Source organism: Pteropus vampyrus, unplaced genomic scaffold (assembly GCF_000151845.1).
Source record: "Pteropus vampyrus isolate Shadow unplaced genomic scaffold, Pvam_2.0 Scaffold96, whole genome shotgun sequence".
NCBI classification, from domain to species: Eukaryota; Metazoa; Chordata; class Mammalia; order Chiroptera; family Pteropodidae; genus Pteropus; species Pteropus vampyrus.
In genome coordinates, this window is record NW_011888877.1 from 631,779 (window position 1) to 651,449 (window position 19,671).

General features: G+C 42.2%; 1 protein-coding gene across 1 annotated transcript in view; it reads right to left on the bottom strand.

The window, feature by feature from the left end:
• Nucleotides 1-19,403, bottom strand: part of ST8SIA6 (ST8 alpha-N-acetyl-neuraminide alpha-2,8-sialyltransferase 6) — a 110,199-nt gene extending 90,796 nt beyond the window's left edge. The window contains exons 1-2 of the mRNA XM_011364370.2: nt 19,267-19,403; nt 18,623-18,721 (exon numbers count right to left, since the gene is read on the bottom strand). Coding sequence (XP_011362672.1) covers nt 18,623-18,721; nt 19,267-19,361 — 194 coding nt within the window. The 5' untranslated portion in view covers nt 19,362-19,403. The remainder of the gene's footprint in view (nt 1-18,622; nt 18,722-19,266) is intronic.
• Nucleotides 19,404-19,671: the final 268 nt, after the last annotated feature.

Here is a 19,671-nt window from a genome sequence, read left to right on the forward strand (position 1 = left end):
ACAGCAGAAGGATCAGTGGTTGCCAGGGGTTAGTAGGGATGGAGGGATGAATAGCCAGAGCAAGGAGGATTTTTACGACAGTGAAAATACTCCATGATGACAAGCACATTTCATGATACATTTGTCCAAACCCAGAGAATGTACAACACCAAGAGTGACCCCTAATGTAAAAGCATGGACTTTGGGTGATTATGACGTGTCAAGTCACATTTGTCAATTGTAACCAATGTCCCACTCTGATGTAGGATGTCAATGCTGGGGGAGGCTCTGAATGGGGGGAGCAGGAGGAATATGAGAAATCTTTGTACCTTCCTCTCAATTTTGCCGTGAATCTAAAACTGCTCTAAAAAAAAAAAATAATAATAATAAAACACAAGGAGAGAAACAAGATAAAATCACAGTCCAATAAAAAGCCCGGCTGTAAACAATACATACAAACTCATGATAATGTAAACTGAATATAGAATTCAAAAATTAATAAAACTATAATAAGAAAGTGGGAAAAATAAGGTGTGAAGAGGTACACATCTGCATTTTGGTGAGGGGGCTGGGGAATAAGAGGACTAAATCAACTTCTGCCATAAATAGGCTTCTATATATAATTAAATTTAAAAATTTGATAATAGAACAATGAAATCAACTTTATAAATTAATTAAATTTTAAAAAATTAAGAAACAGAAGTAGAAGCCTATCATTAAGAAATATGGAGGTAAACATTAAACAGAAAATCAGCTGATGAGGTTGGAAGTTATTACTGCAGGGGCGGTGAATAAAAGGGCAGAGAATTGTTATTTTTCTTAAGTCTTTTAGTACTGAGAGATGACACACAGATAGCACTAAATGGGTGACAGGCACTAACACTAGTCTAAACCACATAAAAATTTTTTTAGAAAAAATTGCCTAATACAGATATACATCATTCTATTGTGCTTAGCTTAACTGCGTTTCACGGATACCACCACGTTTTTTACAAACTCAAGGTTTGTGGCAACCGTGCATCGAGCAAGCCTATCGGTGACATTTCTCTAACAATATTGGCTCATTTAGTGTCTTTGTGTCACAGTTTGATAATTCTGGCAATATTTCAAACTTCTTCATTATTATTCTATTTGTTACGGTGACCTGCGATCAGTGATCTTTGATGTTACTGTTGTAACAGTTTTGGGGAACCACATACTGTGGAGAACCACATTCCCTGAGACACAACGATATTGAAATTGGACTGATTGACAACCCAACAATGGTATCTAAGTGTCATACATTTCTCACTTGAAATCATAAGGTAGAAATGATCAAGCTTAGTGGAGAAGGCATGTGGGAAGCTGAGATGGGCTGAAAGCTAGGTCTCTCGCACTGGTTGGTCAAGCTGTGAATGCAAAGGAAAAGTTCCCGAAGGAAATTAAAAGTGCTACTCCAGTGAACACATGAATGATAAGAGAGAGAAACAGCCTACTGCAAATATGCAGGAAGCTTTAGTGGTCTTGACAGAAGATCAAAACAGCCACAACTCCCTTAAACCAAAGCTTAATTCAGAATAAGGCCGTAACCCCCCTCAGGTCTATGCAGGCCGAAAGAGGTGAGGAAGAGGCGGAAGAAAAGTCGGACACTTGCAGAGGCTGGTTCGTGAGGTTTAAGGAAGGAGGCCAACTCCACAATATAAAAGTCCAACGTGAAGCAGCAAGTGGTGATGTAGAAGCTGCAGCTAGTTATCCAGAAGATTTAGCTAAGAGGATTAATGAAGGGGGCTTACACTAAACAACAGATTCTCGATGTAGACGAAACAGCCTTAGATTAAAAAAAAGATGCCATCTAGGACTTTCATAGCCAGAAAGAGGTCCATGCCTGCCTTCAGAGCTTCAAAGGACAACCTGACTCTCTTTTCAAGGGCTAAAGTAGTTGGTGACTTTAAGTTGAAGCCAGTGCTCATTTGCCAATCCAAAAATCCTTGGGCCCTTAAGAATTATGCTCAATCTATTCTGCCTGTGCTCTATAAATGAACAACAAAGCCTGGATGGCAGCACAGCTGTTTACAACATGGTTTACTGAATATTTTAAGCCATCTATGCTCAGAAAAAAAAGACTCTCCGTTCAAAATATTATACCTGGTCACCCAAGAGCTCCGATGGAGACGGACAACCAGATAAATGCTGTTTTCATGCCCGCTAAAACAACATTCATTCTGCAGTCCATGGATCAAGGAATAATTTTGACTTTCAAGTCTTATTATTTAAAGGAAACATTTCATAAGGCTAGAGCTGCCATAGACAGTAATTTCTCCAATGGATCTGGGCAAGGTAGAATGGAAAATCTTCTGGACAGGATTCACCATTTTAGATGCCATTAAGAAAATTCATGATTCATGGGATGAGATCAACTTATCAACATGAATAAGAGTTTTGCACAAGTTGACCCCAGCCTTGATGGATAACTTTGAGGGGTTCAAGTCTTCAGGTAAGGAAGTAACAGCATATGTAATGGAAATAGCCAGAGAACTAGAGTTAAAAGTGGTCTGAATATGTGATTGAACTGCCGCAATCATATGATAAGGCTTTCACTGATGAGGACCTGCAGCTTATGGATGAGCAAAGAAAGTGGTTTCTCGAGATGGAATCTACTCCTGATGGAGATGCTGTGAAGACTGTGGACATTACAAAAAGGATTTAGAATATTACATAGGCTTAGTTGATAAAGAAGTGGCAGGGTTTGAGAGGACTGACTCTGATTTTTGTAAGAAGTTATACAATAGGTAAAGCTGTCTTATTTTAAGAAACAGCCACTTCAACTTTCAGCGGTCATCACCACTGTGATCAGTCAGCAGCCATCAACATCAAGGCAAGACCCTCCACCAGCAAAAAGATTACAACTCGCTGAAGGCTCAGATGATGGTTAGCATTTTTTTAGCAATAAAGTATTTTTTAATTCGGTATATACATTTTTAGACTTTATGCAATTGCACATTTAAAGGACTACAGTATAGTGTACATAACTTTGACATACACTGCAAAACGAAAAAACTCCTATGACTTGTTCTATTGCTCTATTCACTTCATTGCAGTGGTCTGAATCCAAACCAGCAACATCTCCAAGGTATGCCTGCATGCCCGTTAAAACAACATTCATTCTGCAGTCCATGGATCAAGGAATAATTTTGACTTTCAAGTCTTATTATTTAAGGGAAACATTTCATAAGGCTAGGGCTGCCATAGACAGTAATTTCTCCAATGGATCTGGGCAAGGTAGAATGGAAAATCTTCTGGACAGGAAGATTTTGGTTTTTTAACTATTTAATACACTAGTTAGCAAACAATAAAAATTGACTTAAAAATAGTGAAGATAGTAGTTCTCAAACCATATACTTTAATTGTACACAGGATTTAAGTGTTTATAAATTATAATATAAAGTTCAATTCTTATTAGCGCACATAACATTAATAATCAGGAACACCATAGACAGATGATAATGAGGCAGAATTTGCTTTAGAGTTCTACTGAGACAAACTGAGACTCATTGACCAAATACTTCCTCTATGCTGGGCTCTGAGTGCATTATGTTATCTCTTTTTACCCTCCCACCACCTTGAGAGATAGACGTAGTGGGAAGATAGTAAATGTTCTAAGGCCACACAGTTAGAATGCTATTATGGACTGGACATTTGTGCCTCCCCAAAACCCACATGCTGAAGCCCTAAACTCCAATGTGATCGTCTTGGAGATAGGGCCTTAGGGAGATAATTAGGGTTAGATGAGGTCAAGAGGGTGGGCCTTGATCCGATGGGATTAGTGCCCTTATAAGAAGAGACACCAGAAAGCTCTCTTGCTCTATTTTTGTATCTGTATCAATATCTGTATCTGTATCTGTACCTGTATCATCTGTATCTGTATCATGTGTACTTGTATCATCTGTATTTGTATCATCTATATCTATATCTATATCTGTATCTGTATCATCTGTATCTGTACCATCTGTATCTGTATCTGCATCTGTATTATCCTTCTCGCTCCCATTTGAGGACACAGTGAGAAGGCTGCTATCTGTAAGCCAGGAAGAGAGTCCTCACCAGAACCCAGTCATGCTGATACCCTGATCTTGGACTTCAAGCCTTCGGAACTACAAGAAATAAACACCCATTGTTTAAGCCCTCCCATCTGCGGTATTTTGTTAAGGTAGCCTCAGGTGATCAACACAGATGGGCTGAGGAAAGAGGGGAATTTAGGCTCATCTAACTCTACTCTGACTCTTAAGGAATTTTATTTCTCCTGGCTCAAAATAATGCATCATATGCAGACACATATGCAGACACATATGCAGACACACATACACACACACACACACACACACACACCATCCAGAGCTACAAGCACTAGACTATGACCACTCCAGAAGTATCCTATATAAACTCACTGACACTCAGTCTCCCCCAGACATCAGCCATGAAAAGCCAAAAAAATTATATTCACCTTGAAAACATCTGAATTTCCAAAACTATGTTAAGATCTGCCACTCGACTTAGGTCACAGGATTCCGTCCATGAAAGTCACTCTCCTACCTTACAAATAACATACACCAATGCAGGTCATCGGAAACCCAGGTAAACCCCATTATATGAGTCCTCAGAATGAAGACACTAGATTGCTCACTGAGTTTGTTTATGTCTCCGTGTTATGGGCTGCACTGTGTCCTCCTACCCCCCAAATTCGTATGCTGAAGTCCTAACCCCCAGTATCTCAGAATGTTATTTATTTGGAGATAGGATCTTTAAAGGGGTACTTAAGTTACAATGAGGTCGTTAGGGAGGGCCCTAATCCCGTATGACTAGTGTCTTTATATGAAGAGAAAATCGAAACATAGACGTGCACAGAGGGAAGATCATGTGACGACACAGGGAGAAGATGGCCGTCTACAAGCCAAGGAGGGAGGCTTGGAACAAACCCTTCACTCATAACCTTCGGGAGGAACCAACTCTGAAGACACTTTGATCTCAGATTTCTAGCCTCGAGAACTAAATAAAATTAATGAGAAAATAAATTTCTATTGTTTAAGCCACCCAGCCTGTAGTTCTTTGTTACAGCAGCCATAGCAGACTAATACAGTCCTTAATTGAATGTACCCCTGACCTTGACTGGGCTCCTCCGTATCCCCCCAATTTTCTTCAATTACCAAGACAAGGGTACAAACTCCCCATTTTTCTCCTTAAATTCCCATCTGCTCCTATCATGTGGGTTTTAACTCAGGCCTGTCCTGATTTCTGTCCATGATGGTCCCCTCATTGGTTTCTAGGCTCCTTCCCCTTTCAATCCATCATCTGCACAGGAGGAGGGTCATAACTGATCCCAACAGCACAGAAATGGACGTTGGGCCCATCGTTCAGGCCATCCTGGCTGAAACTCAGTCTGCCTTACACTAGCCCCAGAGTCCACTGTCCAAATTACAAAGTTCATCGTGTCACCCCTCCTGAAAGCCCTTCAGTGGGTTTCCCCATCCTGTGAGATGACACCAGAATTATTTAGCCGGGAGCATCTCTTGTTTTCTAGCACTTGTACACTTTTTCAGTCATGTGTCCACCACTCCTCCATTCACACTTCAGGTCCAGCCACCCTGAAAGTGTTTCAACTTCACAAACCCATCTTGTTTGTACGTCCCCCAAGCCTTTGCACGTGTCACACATGTCTACTTTCCTCTTTGCCTGCTTGTGGAATTTCTACTTACGCCTCGAGACTCGGCACCAGTGCCCTTACCTGTCCAGCCTCCCTGGCTCTCATCCCCTGAGCCGTCACTCTGCCTGAGAGTTTCCATGACAGCAGTTACACTGGATGGTCATCACGGGTGCCTGTCGCTCTCTAGGCTGGGGACGCCTTAAGAGCAGTGAGTGATGCTTACTCAGGCTGTCACAGATATGGGACCTCTGGCTGACCAGAGTAGGGGCCTCAGAAAACATCTGGAGAGTACAGGCTTGGTATGCTTCATCAGAAATGCCGAGCTGAACTTAGCGACGGCCTCACTAAGGAAAGAAGGCTGTTTTTCACTCAAATCAAATTAGTACCATCTGCATATCCCCTCTCCTGGTACCCAGCTCTAAGATAAGAGCACAGGTTTCCTGCAGCGTAAATATCCGCTGAATGGATGAATAGAGCCATTAATAACCTTTGACTGTGCTGGAATCAGTACTGCTGGGAAGAACATTTTCAAAAGAAAAGAAAATCACCTTTCTGAGTGAGTCAGGATAGAATCGTTTGGACACAAAATTCATTCTTTTCTTAGGAAACTTGCTCTTAATGAAATTCATGGTGAATGTAGTAGATGTGTGGGTCCCCTGGACCTTCCTCAATGCACAGTGCCATCTCAGGAGCATGGCCTGTGGGTGGGAACAGGGAGCCTGTCCCTATGACTGCAGGGGGGACACACACGGTAATTAAATCCGGCTGGGGCGAGGTAAGCTGTCTGAGTGGGCTACTTCTTTCCAACTTGGGAAAGTGCATAACGGGGTCTCAGTGCATTTTCTCTGACATGGTTGGTGGTTTCCTTTGATACCTGAGACGGCTCCTGTCTGAAGGTGGGCCCTGGAAGACAGCACCAGCCCACGGGGGTCTGGCACAGACTCTCTGCATGCCCACACAGCTCGGGGTGGCTCTAATCTCCCATCCAACCAGACAGGAAGAACCCCACGCTGAGGCGAGCTCTCTGGGGGCTTCTTTCCAACAATGGCCTGGGGCCTGGACTAGTGCCTTGGAGTGCGGGGCTGTGGACTCCTGCAGCCCTTCTCCAGGCTTGGTTTGTTCTGTATCCTCACAGCTGCTGCACATCTGACTTCACTAAGGACTCATAGTCTGAAAGAGTTCACAGATCCCCTCTGGGCTGGCCCCCTGCCTCCCAAGATGGCGCATGGCTTCCGGGCTCACCCCCACATGTCCCTGAGGCCCTCTGTCTCTGCAAGTCTCAGTCATTCACGAACACTCCCTGCTGTCATTTTTCCACAGCCCCCTAAATGTCCAGAAAGATCACCTGTTTTGAACATGGGACAGAGTGTAACTTACCCCTGTTTCTCCATTTGGAGCACCGCCTGGGAAGTCAGTTGGCTGCCCCTCTCAGCTATGTTGCCGGGGACAAGTGACGAAACCCTTTAGGTCTTAATATCTCCCTCTGTAAGATGGGAATACTAATAGTCCCACAGAACAGTGTTCTGTGCAGTGAGAATTAAATGGAGTCTCACATATCAAGCAGCTAAACCTGGCACGTGGTGACAGCTCGATAATTGCTAAATCGTATTGATTTCGTTGAGCTTGACATAACGCCCGACACATCGCAAGTACTCACGTCTGAGAGATTGTCCTCTATTTTAAATAAACTGCATTTTGAACCTGACTTGAACTGCTCAGAAAACATTTTTTAAAAATATAAGAATCTGAATGTTAATGAGGAACATTGCCTGTTTTGTCTATTTCTCACCTAATTATATTATTGACAACTATGTAGATTATCTAGGCAGATACTTTAAATGTTTGATGCTCTTCGAAACTCCTTCAATCTTCTGTATATCCCAACAACACATGACTTATACTGACCAGCTTCCTGTCTTTGAAACCCACCCACATACATGCACATACGCTGCATAAGGCTTACACGCAGAGCAAAACCAGGAACGCCAACATGCATCTTTTCACAAAACCTACTGCACGTAAATAGTTTAAGCACCCAATTCAATGATATTTAGTAATTTTGTAGATTTACACAACCATAGCCACAATCCAGTATTAGATTTCCGTCACAGTGAAAAGGCCCTTTGGACTCAATTTCTACCATACCCCGACCCACAGACTTATGCGACCACTGATCTGCTTTTTATGTCTGTCTCACACAACATTTCGAGTCTGGCTTCTTTCACTTAGCATGAGATTTTTGAGATTCATGGATGTTGGAGCATGTATTCATATATCATTCCTTTGTATTGCTGAACAGTATTTCCTGTATAGATATAGCACAGTTTGTTTATCAGTTCACCAATTCATGGACATTTGGACTATTTCCATTGTTCATTGATTATGAATAATGTTGCTATAAACATTCGTATATAATGCGTATATTTGTACGGACATATGTTTTTACTTATCTTGAGTAGATATCTAAGAGTAGAATTCCTGGGTCATATGACAAAGTTTATGTTAACTTTCGAAGGAACTAGCAAAGCATTGGCCAAGTAGTTACACTTGGACTTCCACTGATGACTAATTTAGTGCCCGCAACCTCTAAGTCTCACCCGCCACCTGTCTGTGCTGCCCCCTACACAATCCTAATGAAGCTTACTCAAGGGTCAGATTTGCCATGGAAAAACGACAACCTCTACTTTTTTCTTTTGTATTTTGATAAACACTGAAGAAGCTGGAGCTGTTAAACTTTATCTTGGGGAAAACCTCAGAACTGGTTTATCTGGTGTCGTGGAACCTCTTACTGCTCTCAATACACGATTAGTAATCAAAAAACAAAGAACAAAAAACAAAAAACAAACAAAAATAAAATCAGCAGCATCAATCCAGTGTGTCAGCAGGGCCCCACAGGAACTGTGAAGCACAACTATCACTCTGTGGCCTGCTGAGGCTCACACCCCACCCCCACCCCCCGCAGGAGAAAGGGTTAATTAGAACACCAAGAGTAATAAATACCTTGCAGCCATGTCTGCCCTTGATTCTGCTATAAAAATCCAGATCTTCATGGTACAAAGGGGCTCACCCTTGGTGCCCAGGAACTAAAACTCAATATGCTTTATCCCCTCTCCACCTAAGGATCCCAAGGAAACTAACGTACTCTTGAGCCAGTGTAAAGGTCATCAACAAAGAGTATGGGTCCTCTTTAGTGTTCCGGCATTTCAGCAAATGGCTAAAGGAGATAACTCAAACCCTAACAATTGAGACCGAGACACCTTAGACAAGAAGGCTCGTGAATATAGATGCTGCTCAATTTATAATGGAGTTATGTCCCAATAAACCCATACTAAGTTAAAAGTATTATAACTCAAAAATACAAACATCATAGCTTAGCCTATAGCCAGTTTCTACTGAATGTATATTGCTTTCACACCACTGCAAAGTTGAAAAATTGTAAGTCTGACCATCATAAGATTGGGGACCATCTGTATCATCACGGAAATGATAAATAACCCTGAGATAGACCCTCAGAGTTATTGATCTGGCTACTATGTTTTATTCTCTCCCATTTATCCAGCATCGCAGCCACAATTTGCATTCGCCTATCAGGTACTGCAGTATACCTTGAATAAATTACTTGCAGGGTATAGCTATATCCTTATGACTTATGCAGACAGGAGCTTCTGGTCCTGTTCTGTTCTCAAGCACCCATCAATGGCAGAATATTATATTGACAATATTCTACTGAGGGGAGAAACTCATGAAACTATTGCATATGACATGCGAACTGTAACATGGTCCAGACTTTGACTAACTCCAGTTGGGTCACTGAACACCCAAAAGATCCACTACCTCGGTTTGATTTGGAAGCATCATTTGGTCCCCAGAAAGCTGATCCATACCATCTCTAGTGAATAACCCTACTCCTAGTACTCTCAAACAAGCCCAACATCTACTTGCCTATTTGGCTTCTAGAAGCAACATAGTCCCTATCTACACATTTCATTAAAATCTATTTAGGCAATCACAAGAAAAGCAGCCCAATATGAATGGAGGCCCTTGAGACTACCCAAAAAGCCATCCAGATAATGGTGCCACTAGTCCTATCTGGTGATTCCTTTACTGTGGAAGCCTTAGCCACTCATTCTCATGCTTTTTAGAGTCTCCTTGCCCAAGTCCATGGATCCAAGAAAGATCGCCCCTGGACTGGCCCTGTTGGCCATTTGCAGGGTCCCCTGAGTCCAGGAGAAAGGGAATCCATTGATTTTACAGACAACGGCCCCACCGCCACATGTGATAGAACCCGTGGAAAGCTGCTTCTTTCCATCCAATTACCAAGACATCCTTGATAAAGGATGGGATCGAAGGGCCAGTCACTTTGGCACTGGAGGATTCCCACAATAAAGATATGTTCATTGTCCATATTTTTACAGACTCCAGGTTGGTAGCTAATGGACCCACTGTATGGTCTGATCCACAGGTACAAAATAGATTTCACATTCAGGATTGTTCCTTATAGGGCCTTCCACATTGGGAATATATTGCTGCTCAGACCTCACTCATATATTATATATAATTAAAGTCCCTCATATTTCAGCCTCTATTACAAGTCCCATGGAGGAAGCTCATTTTAAAGCCATCACTGACCAACTTGCTCACAAATTTTTAAGTAAACTCATGTAGTGCCCCCATTCCCTTGGTTCTAAGGGCCTGGTCATTATGGCCTTTGGAACCTTAAACATGGGGCAGGACACCAGGGCATCCCAATACCATAGGCTCTAGACCAAACCCTTGCCTCCCAAGGTGATTTCTGTACTCTGTTCTGGCCCAACATCGTGGCCAATAAGGATCATACCAATGGGCAAATGCCCCTTCTCTAACTAGCAGATTGATTTTATTGGGCTGCTGCCCCAATCTGCAGGCAGAAATCATTATGCTTTCACAATGATTAAAATTTACATGGTTTCTCCTTCCCGGTATCTCACTACTGACATCACCGAGGTAAGTCTCAGCAAAACTGTGTTAGCTCCTTTTGGGCCCCCAGATAGCATCCACTCCAATCTTTACACACATGACCCATTCAGTTGGAGGCACGGATCTTACAACAAGGCATCATTTGGATTTCCATTTTTCATACTGTCTACAGGCAGCAGTCTTAATAAAGAATCTTAATACACAGACAAAATGGCCCGTTGAAAGACACTCTCTTAAAATTACAAAATGGGCAATGGTTTCTCAAATGGATCTCTCCCTTGCTCTCTGCCTTAGGCACCTTGAACTCTTGACTTTTGGGTCTTATGACATTCTACCACATTGTAACTAGGGTCCCTCTTCTCCTCATTCTAGACTATTCACCTACAGATCTACAAAACCCAAGCAGAATTCCCTTTCCTACTTAATAACAGCTCCCCATTCTGCCACTCCTTCTCAGACCTGGAGCCCATACTGAGTCATATAATACAATGGGACCCGCTGAAACCGAGGGCCCTAACCCTCCAGTCTATTCTATATGCCACCATAAGAAAGCTGTCTGCCAAAGCCTGCTATCTATCCCCAATATGATGGTTTTAAAGGTTGCCTAATTGGAGGTCCCTCTCTGTAGGAAGAAGATATGGTGGCTTCTTTTAAACTACAACTGTTGGTCTCATCACAATCTTTGGTATAAAAGACACGTGTTTAGGTATTTTCAGTTATATAACACAGACTCAACACTCCCTATAGCTGTGAGAATCTTTCAACAAGGAAAGGAAGATCTTAAATTAGTTCTCAGAGTCAACATTCTTTTTGAAAGTAGAATTGTACACTTGAAACTTATATTATTAACCAATGTCACTCCAATAAATTTAATAAAATTTAAAAAATGAAATTTAGGACTGAAAAACAAAAAAGAAAGCATTTATTTGAGCAAAAAAGGGTTGCAATCCAGGAGACACAGATTCAGGTAGCAACCTAAATTGTGCTCCAAAGAGAAGAAAGAAAGGCAAGGTTTTACAGAGGTGCCATTAACAGGTGTGGTTCCTAATTTGGTCCTCCATGCAAATGAAGGAGTCTGGCTAGGTTAACAGGGATTGGTTAGTTCCAACATGCAAATAGGAGAGGCATAAACTACAAGGAGAAAGTAAAGTCCATATATGTCCACGCAGCAGCTGTTGTTCCAGGATCTTTATACCTCCGCTTTGAGCTGAGTTTTCCAACAGGTTAGCGACTTAACAGTAGTCCTGAGAACTGCGGCACAGGCCCCACTTCCTCGATGGCTTCCTGATTCTATTTTAAGTGACTCTTAGCAACGCTTATTCCATTTTATTTTCTCCATTATCATAAGCATAGAAAACATTTGTTAGCAACACAAGCTTGAAATCCTATACAGGTCACATACTTTCTCCGTTTCAGTGTCAACATTTTTAAATAGGATGCCAGCTCCACTCCATTACAGTGATTTGAATGGGAGATTTCTACAGAGTTCAGGCTGGCAATGCCCGTGGCTCTTACCAAAAAGAAAAATAAGAAATTACAACCCTTGGAGCTAAAGGGATACTGATTTTTAGTTACTCTAAGAATAATTTCTCAAATGTAAAACTTTGCTTCAAGATCTCAGGGCTACCCATGGATTCCTCTCTCTCTCTCTTTCTCTCTGTTCTGGAACTTTTCCTGGAGAGCCATCCTCCCCTCCTCCACCTCTGGCCTTCCCTACCTGTGTGAATAGTAAACCTTTTTTTGGTTATACCAAAAAACTGTCATGAGCTGCAATAGTAGAACCTAACCTTGGGAAGGAGCTGCCCCATGACATGGTGAAGTTACCAGAAAACCCATCATAAAAGGTGTGAAGTGGTTATCTCAATGGGTTTTTTTCCTAATGATCAGAGATATTAAACATTTTTTTCATATGCTTATTAGTCACCTATATCATCTATATATTTTCTTTGGTAAAATGTCCATTCGACTCTTTTGCCCATTTTTAAACTGGATTGTTTGTCTTCTTGTTACTGAGTTGTAAGAGTTCTTTATATATTCTGTATACAATTCTTTTATTGCTATATGATTTTCAAATATTTTCTCCCCATCTTTAAAAAGATAAGAATTTATCTTTTTAAATTCTTAGTGGTGTATGTAGAAGCACAAAAGTTTTTAATGCTCAGAGGTTCTAAGATGGACCGCAGAGATATGTGGTCACTAATCTCTAAATTTTTTATTTAAAAAATTCTCCTACATACAAATATCATAAGACTTTAAGTCTGCTTATTCAAATTATTTATTAATGTATACTCTTGTTTTAAGAAATGATTATAGATAAGAATTTTCAACCCTCCAGGTTTAAGACACCCTCTGATTACAAAATTTTATATACTCACATAAGCTATAAAATCAGGTTTTGCTATTAGTGGTATTTTACAATCTACAAGTCACTGTGTGTCCATCTTGCAATGCAACATGATAACGCGTACCCCCCAAAACCTAGTACCATTGGGACTCAAATCCCAAGCTGGTGAGGTTCCAGATTACAGTGGAGTTACAGAGAAGGCAACAGGCCTCACCGAACTACAATCGATTGCATGAATAATATTCCCCAGACAGAAAACAGGAATGCTTTTGGTATCCCCAAAATGAATGGGAAGTGTTGGATGACTTCCCAAATCAAAAACATAAAAATGTGCCCATAAAGTTCATGTGCAAATAGTAAAGCTATGTTGACAAATATAAACACATAGGATATCTGCGTTCCCCTGAAATAACAAACTAGCAAATATATTATAAAATACCTACTATAGCATTAAAGGAAACATTCCAAACACAAAGCTTGGGGATCACACATTTTATCCCCTAGAGAAAGAAAATAGTGAGATAGAATCTCAAAAAGAATATATGGAATATTGAATATATCCTCCAAGGCAGCCTGTGGGCCACTTGTATTCCATCTGAGATTCTGGCCATCAGTGAGAGATTTTAATCATTTGCAAAATGAATAGTCTTTATAACCTACAACTTCAGTGTTTCAGAATACCACACTTTAAAAATTATATGTTAGAGAATTCTAGTGTTTTTACAATAACTAACAAGATAATGGAAATTATTTTACAATAATTTTGAAAGCACAGGTTATGGCCTATAGAATTACCTTTAGAAATAATTATGCCCATGAAAATGAATGTTCTCAAGAATTATTGACCGATTATCTACAGCATGTACCAAGAATTCTTAGCACTTCATGAAACAAGATAAAGTTTCGAAACATAAAAGTATAGACAAGATAGATTTAATTGCCCTGGATAACCTAACTTCTTAAATGTGTACGGATAAAGACACAATAGCAATAGCCATCTCCTTAATGGGAAAAGAAGCTATAAAATAACACATCAAGACACAAGAACCTTTCCTCAAGTTTACTCATGGCATCAATGGCTCTTTAAAGAGCTTCTTTTTCTGTCACCAAATGACAGGTTCTAGACCCTTTGAACCCTTAAACCACAGAGCAGCTAATACCAGTGGCTCTAAAAAGAATCACTGCACCCGGCAGATGAAAAGATATATTTATTCCCTTTTCTTCTCTTCATATCCCTTCCACTGTGCCCAAGTCTCTTTTCTCACCATTTCCTGTTAGCACCTAATCTCTCAAAATGTTTGTGCTTCTCTATAACTCCTGGGGGAGAAAAAAAAATCATTCCTCTCACCAGGCAGTCAGGCTTTTCTTTGTTGTTTCAAATTCATCCAAATGCCTGTTGGCTCAAGAAAAATGTCTACTAAGGACACAATGAATTGACACACAAGGCCAGACGATGCTAAGGCTACCTTGATTTACGTTTCGATGGACCCGTCTTCAATTTGACATTCATGTGTGACACTATTGTCTTTCAAATGTCACCTCTCAGGTCATAAAAAGGAACACCCAGCCTCTTGTGGAGGGAAGCTCTGTCACAGAAGCAGTAGCGTTAGATGAGCGTAACAGAAAATAAAATTCCACCTCCATTAACCTCCGAAGCAAGAGTTGGGACAATCAGACACCATTTCTTTGTGAACTCCTGGTCCCCTCATCCACCTACACCACAAAGCAAAGAGCAGAACATTTCTTCCTGTCCTTCAAGCTCATCCTGGCTTTCCTGTCCACGTGGCAATGTGCCCAGAGCCCAGCAGTGACTGCAGCCTATGTTCTGAAGCCCTCTCTCCGGTCAGCTCCTGGGATGATTGTGTCCTGCAGCTTTCACCAGGGCAGAGCAGCTGAAGATGTGCTACAGACACCAGAGAACAAACGGTTGGGGGAAATGTCAATTTGGAAAGCCCAGTGAAACCCATTTCCAAACAGGGAACACGGGGAGACAGGTGAGTGACACCAGAGCAGAAACGGAGGCAAATTCCCTCTAAACCTTAAAAGAGAAAGGCTGTAATTAAGGCCCAAGATCCAAAAGTATGAAAAAAGGCAGATTGCAAGATTTAAAGCCTCATTTCAAATTATTTCAGAAACAACTTTAAAATGTACGAAATTTTTAAAATCAGGACACATAGAGTATCATTACTTCTACAAGCAAAGACGTAGACGCGAAAGTGAATTTTATTGTTTTTGAAAGTAAAATTCAATAGCCTTCATCAGTTTTGAGGGTGGAGTGGAGAAGAAAGGGTGAAAATCAGCTGTTTCAGAGTTTTATTGAGCTACACGGCCCTTTTTTCATTTACAATTCACACTCATCCTGAATTTTCTGAAGCTCATAGTTAATGATCCCAGTGTGAACACAGACAACAGAAAAATGTCAAATAAAATATTATTACAACTTTTAGTATAAGACAGTACAGAGGAAATAGTGCCTGATCCTTCCTCTTCCAGACTATTTACATTCTTATGAAAGTATACAAGACTACATGAAATGACAACCACACACAGCCACTTCAGAAATTTTCCAGATTTGGGGAAGAAATACTATTAACAAGAGAGCATATGAAAAACCACATGGAGAAATTACCAGCAGCCAGTGTAAAATTTCACCTCTGAAACAGAGCAGGTCAAGGAAGGAAAAAAAAAAAAAAAAATAGAGGCTTTTGATCGTCCTCTCCATGTCTACCTTCTTTACCCTCAGGTAAAAAGAGGGTCTGCCCTAACCAGAAAATCAGGTGGCTGCTCCCACGCAAGAAGGACCTGCTTCCTGAGGCCCTGGTGACTGTCTAGACTGCTCTCTTTCTATCCCCTCTTAAGAGTGTGCTCTTATTATAAGAGATTATAAAGCAACACCGAAAGAACGGAAGAGGCTGAGAAAGGAAGTCAGTCATCACACCTCAGGACACAAAGTTGGCGGCAGACATAGGGACAGTCCCAGGACCACAGCCCTCTGGAGTTCAGGTGACATTGGTCATGTGCCATTCCTAGCAGCAGCAGAAATCCAGGTGGTTTCGAACCACCCAGGAATATACGCATTTTCTGATGGCATGAGGTCAAAACATGGGAGCAGGAAATAGCTGTGAGGTCCAGGATTTAACAACTCAAATGAGTAAATATTTTATTACCCGTATTTAGCACAATTTTTTTAAGAACTCAAATTGGTAAGTTTATGTTATGTGTATTTTACCACGGTGCTTGTAAAAGTTCAATTAAAAAAACCACAATATTTGTTTAAGCGCTATATGGTTAAGGCTCTCACGTGCTATATTCTTTAAGAAAGGAAATTGCTACCTAGTGGGGAGCACAAGCAATCCTAAAAGTGTCCTGTCAGATGAGCACAAGGACAAAGAGCGGTCTCCTCATTTGGAAATATCTAAATTAAAAATAAGCCCCCAAAATCATAAAACTTATGAAAAGATTCTATAACTTATAGGGAGAAAAGATACAGAGAAAAATACTACTCTTGAAAATTATTTACAATAAGAAACAGAATAAATTTTTAGAAAGCATTTGCTTCTCAAGAAAATATGAAGTAAGAAATGGAAGGTAAGAGTTTAAAAATTCTTTAGCTGCTCTGTCTAAGATGCAAACTAAGATGCAGGCTGAAAAAAGGGGGAAAAAAAACATAAAGAATGAAAATGTAATAGACTTATTGTTTTAGATAGGGCCAAATGGAGAGTAGAAACTACAGAAAAATAGTTCAATAACGTAGAGGACAAACTTGAGAAGCCGTCCCAGAAGGCAGAACGAAAGGACAAAAAAAGGAAATTATAATTTCTTTACGCAACCAAGTCATATATATTAAAATTTGTACCATTGCTACATAAATTATCAAAATCATAAATGATAAAGGAGATATTAAATGGATCAAAAGGTTTTAAAACACACAACAGAATGATATAAATAAAACAATCTTAATAAAATGTACCACATTCAGAAAAAAATATGAATCACCTATATTAGCTCAAGAAGTATGTCAAGTAGAAAAGAATTATGCCAAAAGAAGCTGGAAAATTCATCAAAGAATTACCTCAGAAAAGGCTTAGGACCAGAAAATTTAATTAGCACATTCTTCAAAACTTTCCCCAAGGGGGAACCCCAGAAAGTGTAACAAACAGTACCAGGACTTGGAAAAAGATGGAATGTCCCCAGTTCATTGGAAAGCTAGGCTATACGATCATGCATAAAATAAAAGTATAGGCCATTATTATTTTCAAAAGCTTTGCTACGCCAGGATGTTTTAGTGCCTCCAAAAGGAGGGTTGTGAGAAGCAGTGCTGTTCCTGCACTTTAAGATTTCTTCCAGGCTCCCAACCCTTCTTCTGGCCATGCAGGAGCCACACAGGAGCCTTCAGTCACGTAATCAGAAGATTAAGATGGCCCAAGAGCCTAGAATATACACATAGAGGAAAAGGGATTCACAAAAGATGGAGGAGAAGAAAAGGAAACTATATTGCAACATACAAAATTCCAATAATAATAGCAATGCTGAGGTATGAAGCAGTACTTCCTGCTGGTGAAATGTAATTTTATCCAATTCTCTTAGGAAGCAATTGACCATATGTACTTAGAACCTAAAATGTCTTTACTCCTTGACCTAATAATCCAACTTCTATCAGTCCATCCTGAAGAATTTAAAATGAAGATTTATATACGAGAATGTACTCAGTAGAATTATTAATAGGAAACCAAACAAAACAAAAAGCAAAACAGGAAACAGTCTAAATGTCTAAAACTGGAAAGTTAAATGCATTGTGGCACATTCATATGACGAATTAAGCAACAATCAAAAGCAATATTTTGGGGAACAAAATTTAATATGTGTAAATCTATTTTCTTTTAGAAAAAAGGCAGAACAGAAACTACAAGGTATAATCTTAAGTATATTTTTAAAATATATATATGAAAAACTAAAAAATATAGACCAAAACCTGAATATGATCTCTAGGTGGTAGAACTCTGAGTGAATATTACTTTTAAACATTTTTCATATTATCTAACTTTCTGCACCAAGTATGTATTACTTTTATAATCAGAACACAAGATAAAAACCAAATAATTATTGCACGTGGATAACTACTCATGTGTGTGAAGAAGAACAATTTTAAGTCTCCTTTCACTAAAGATAAAAACCTTCTCAACATCGTGCACAGAATTCCATTCTCCCGAACATGAGTCTTATACCGGTGCACTTGAAAGCGTAAAGGTGGAAGGCAAACCAGCCAAATCCCTCAATAAAGACCGGCTGAGCTGCTTCTCCCGGGGGGTTTCAACACACGGTGATCGAGAAGGGAATTCGGCACCCATTTTTTTTTAAGAGCAGGTGTTTCGGATGTCCCTTGGTTTTAAGAACCTCTACACGGAGAAACAGGCTTTACAGGGGGGATGGAGGAAGTGAGGAGTTGCACGCTCCCGTGTACACACACATCCCCTCTCCCTTCCTGTCTCACTCACACACAGACACAGACACACACACAAACACACGCGCGTGCACGCACACACACGCGTGCACACACACACACATATACGCACACACAAATCTACTCAATCTTCCCCCAGCCAGACAACTCGGAGCAGAGTCCCGCGGGTGCAGCCGCGCCCATCGCCGCCTGGCGCTGTGGGTACCTGTTCATGGCGCGCGGTGGCAGGGTCGCCGGGCTCCTGAGCATCCTCAGCGTGGCGTGGGTGCCATGCGTGGCCTCTCTGCTCTCCTCCATCAGGAGCCTGCACAGCCAAGAAGAAAACTAAGTTGTTACTACTCGCGGGGAGGAGTTGGCTGGCAAGCTGGGCGCCGTGCTCGCTGCCTGGCGGGGACTTGCCCGCGTGCCCCGGCTCCTCCAGCAGCTCCCGAACCCCGGCGTCTGATGGAGCTGAGGGCGGGAAGGAAGGGAAAGCACAGGACAGGCATGGAGAGCCCGCGACACCGATGCGGAACCCGACGGCAGGGACTTCTCAGCAGCTCCCTCACCCACAGCGACGCACGCCGGGCCCCTCAACCCCGGCGGGTCCTGCTCCGCCCCAGGTGGTGAACACAACAGTCCAAGTGTCGCCCCTCTGTCACCTCCCACTCACCCAGTGGGGTCTCCTGGACGTCCCCAGCCCACCCCACCTGCAAGCCCCCGCTGCTTGTCCTGGCGTTCTTGCAGCGGCCAAAAGTCCGCGTGCCCGAATGGAGCGAATTGGCGGCTGGGGCCCCTGGGGCGCACCGCGGGGCGCACGGTGGGGGTGCACGGAACCCACAGTCACCCCGAGCTCAGCCGGCAGGTTACCTGGGGCGAGCGGGCGCCTCAGTCGAGCCCCAGAGCAGGCGCAGCAGCAGCAGCAGGCTCGCGAGCAGGGCGAGCAGCGCGCCCCCCGGCCGCATCCTGAGCCACAGGCGCGGCCGCCGCCGCCGCCGCCGCAGCCACGCACACCTCCAGTGTTCCCAGGCAGCGGGAGGGACGACGACAGCGCGCGGCGCGGCGCGGCGCGGCCCAACCTGCGCCGTCTCTGGGGGCCAAGGAAGACGCGGCGTCCCGGCTCTCCAGCTTCCCCCACCCAGCCCTGGACCGCCGAGTTGGGCGCTCGGATGGCAGTGACGATGTGTCGAGCTCGCCTCCTGTCCTCCCGGAGGCGCTCCGAGCTGCTGCGGGCTCTGTTCGCCGCCGCCGCCGCTGCTGCCGCTGCTGCCGCCG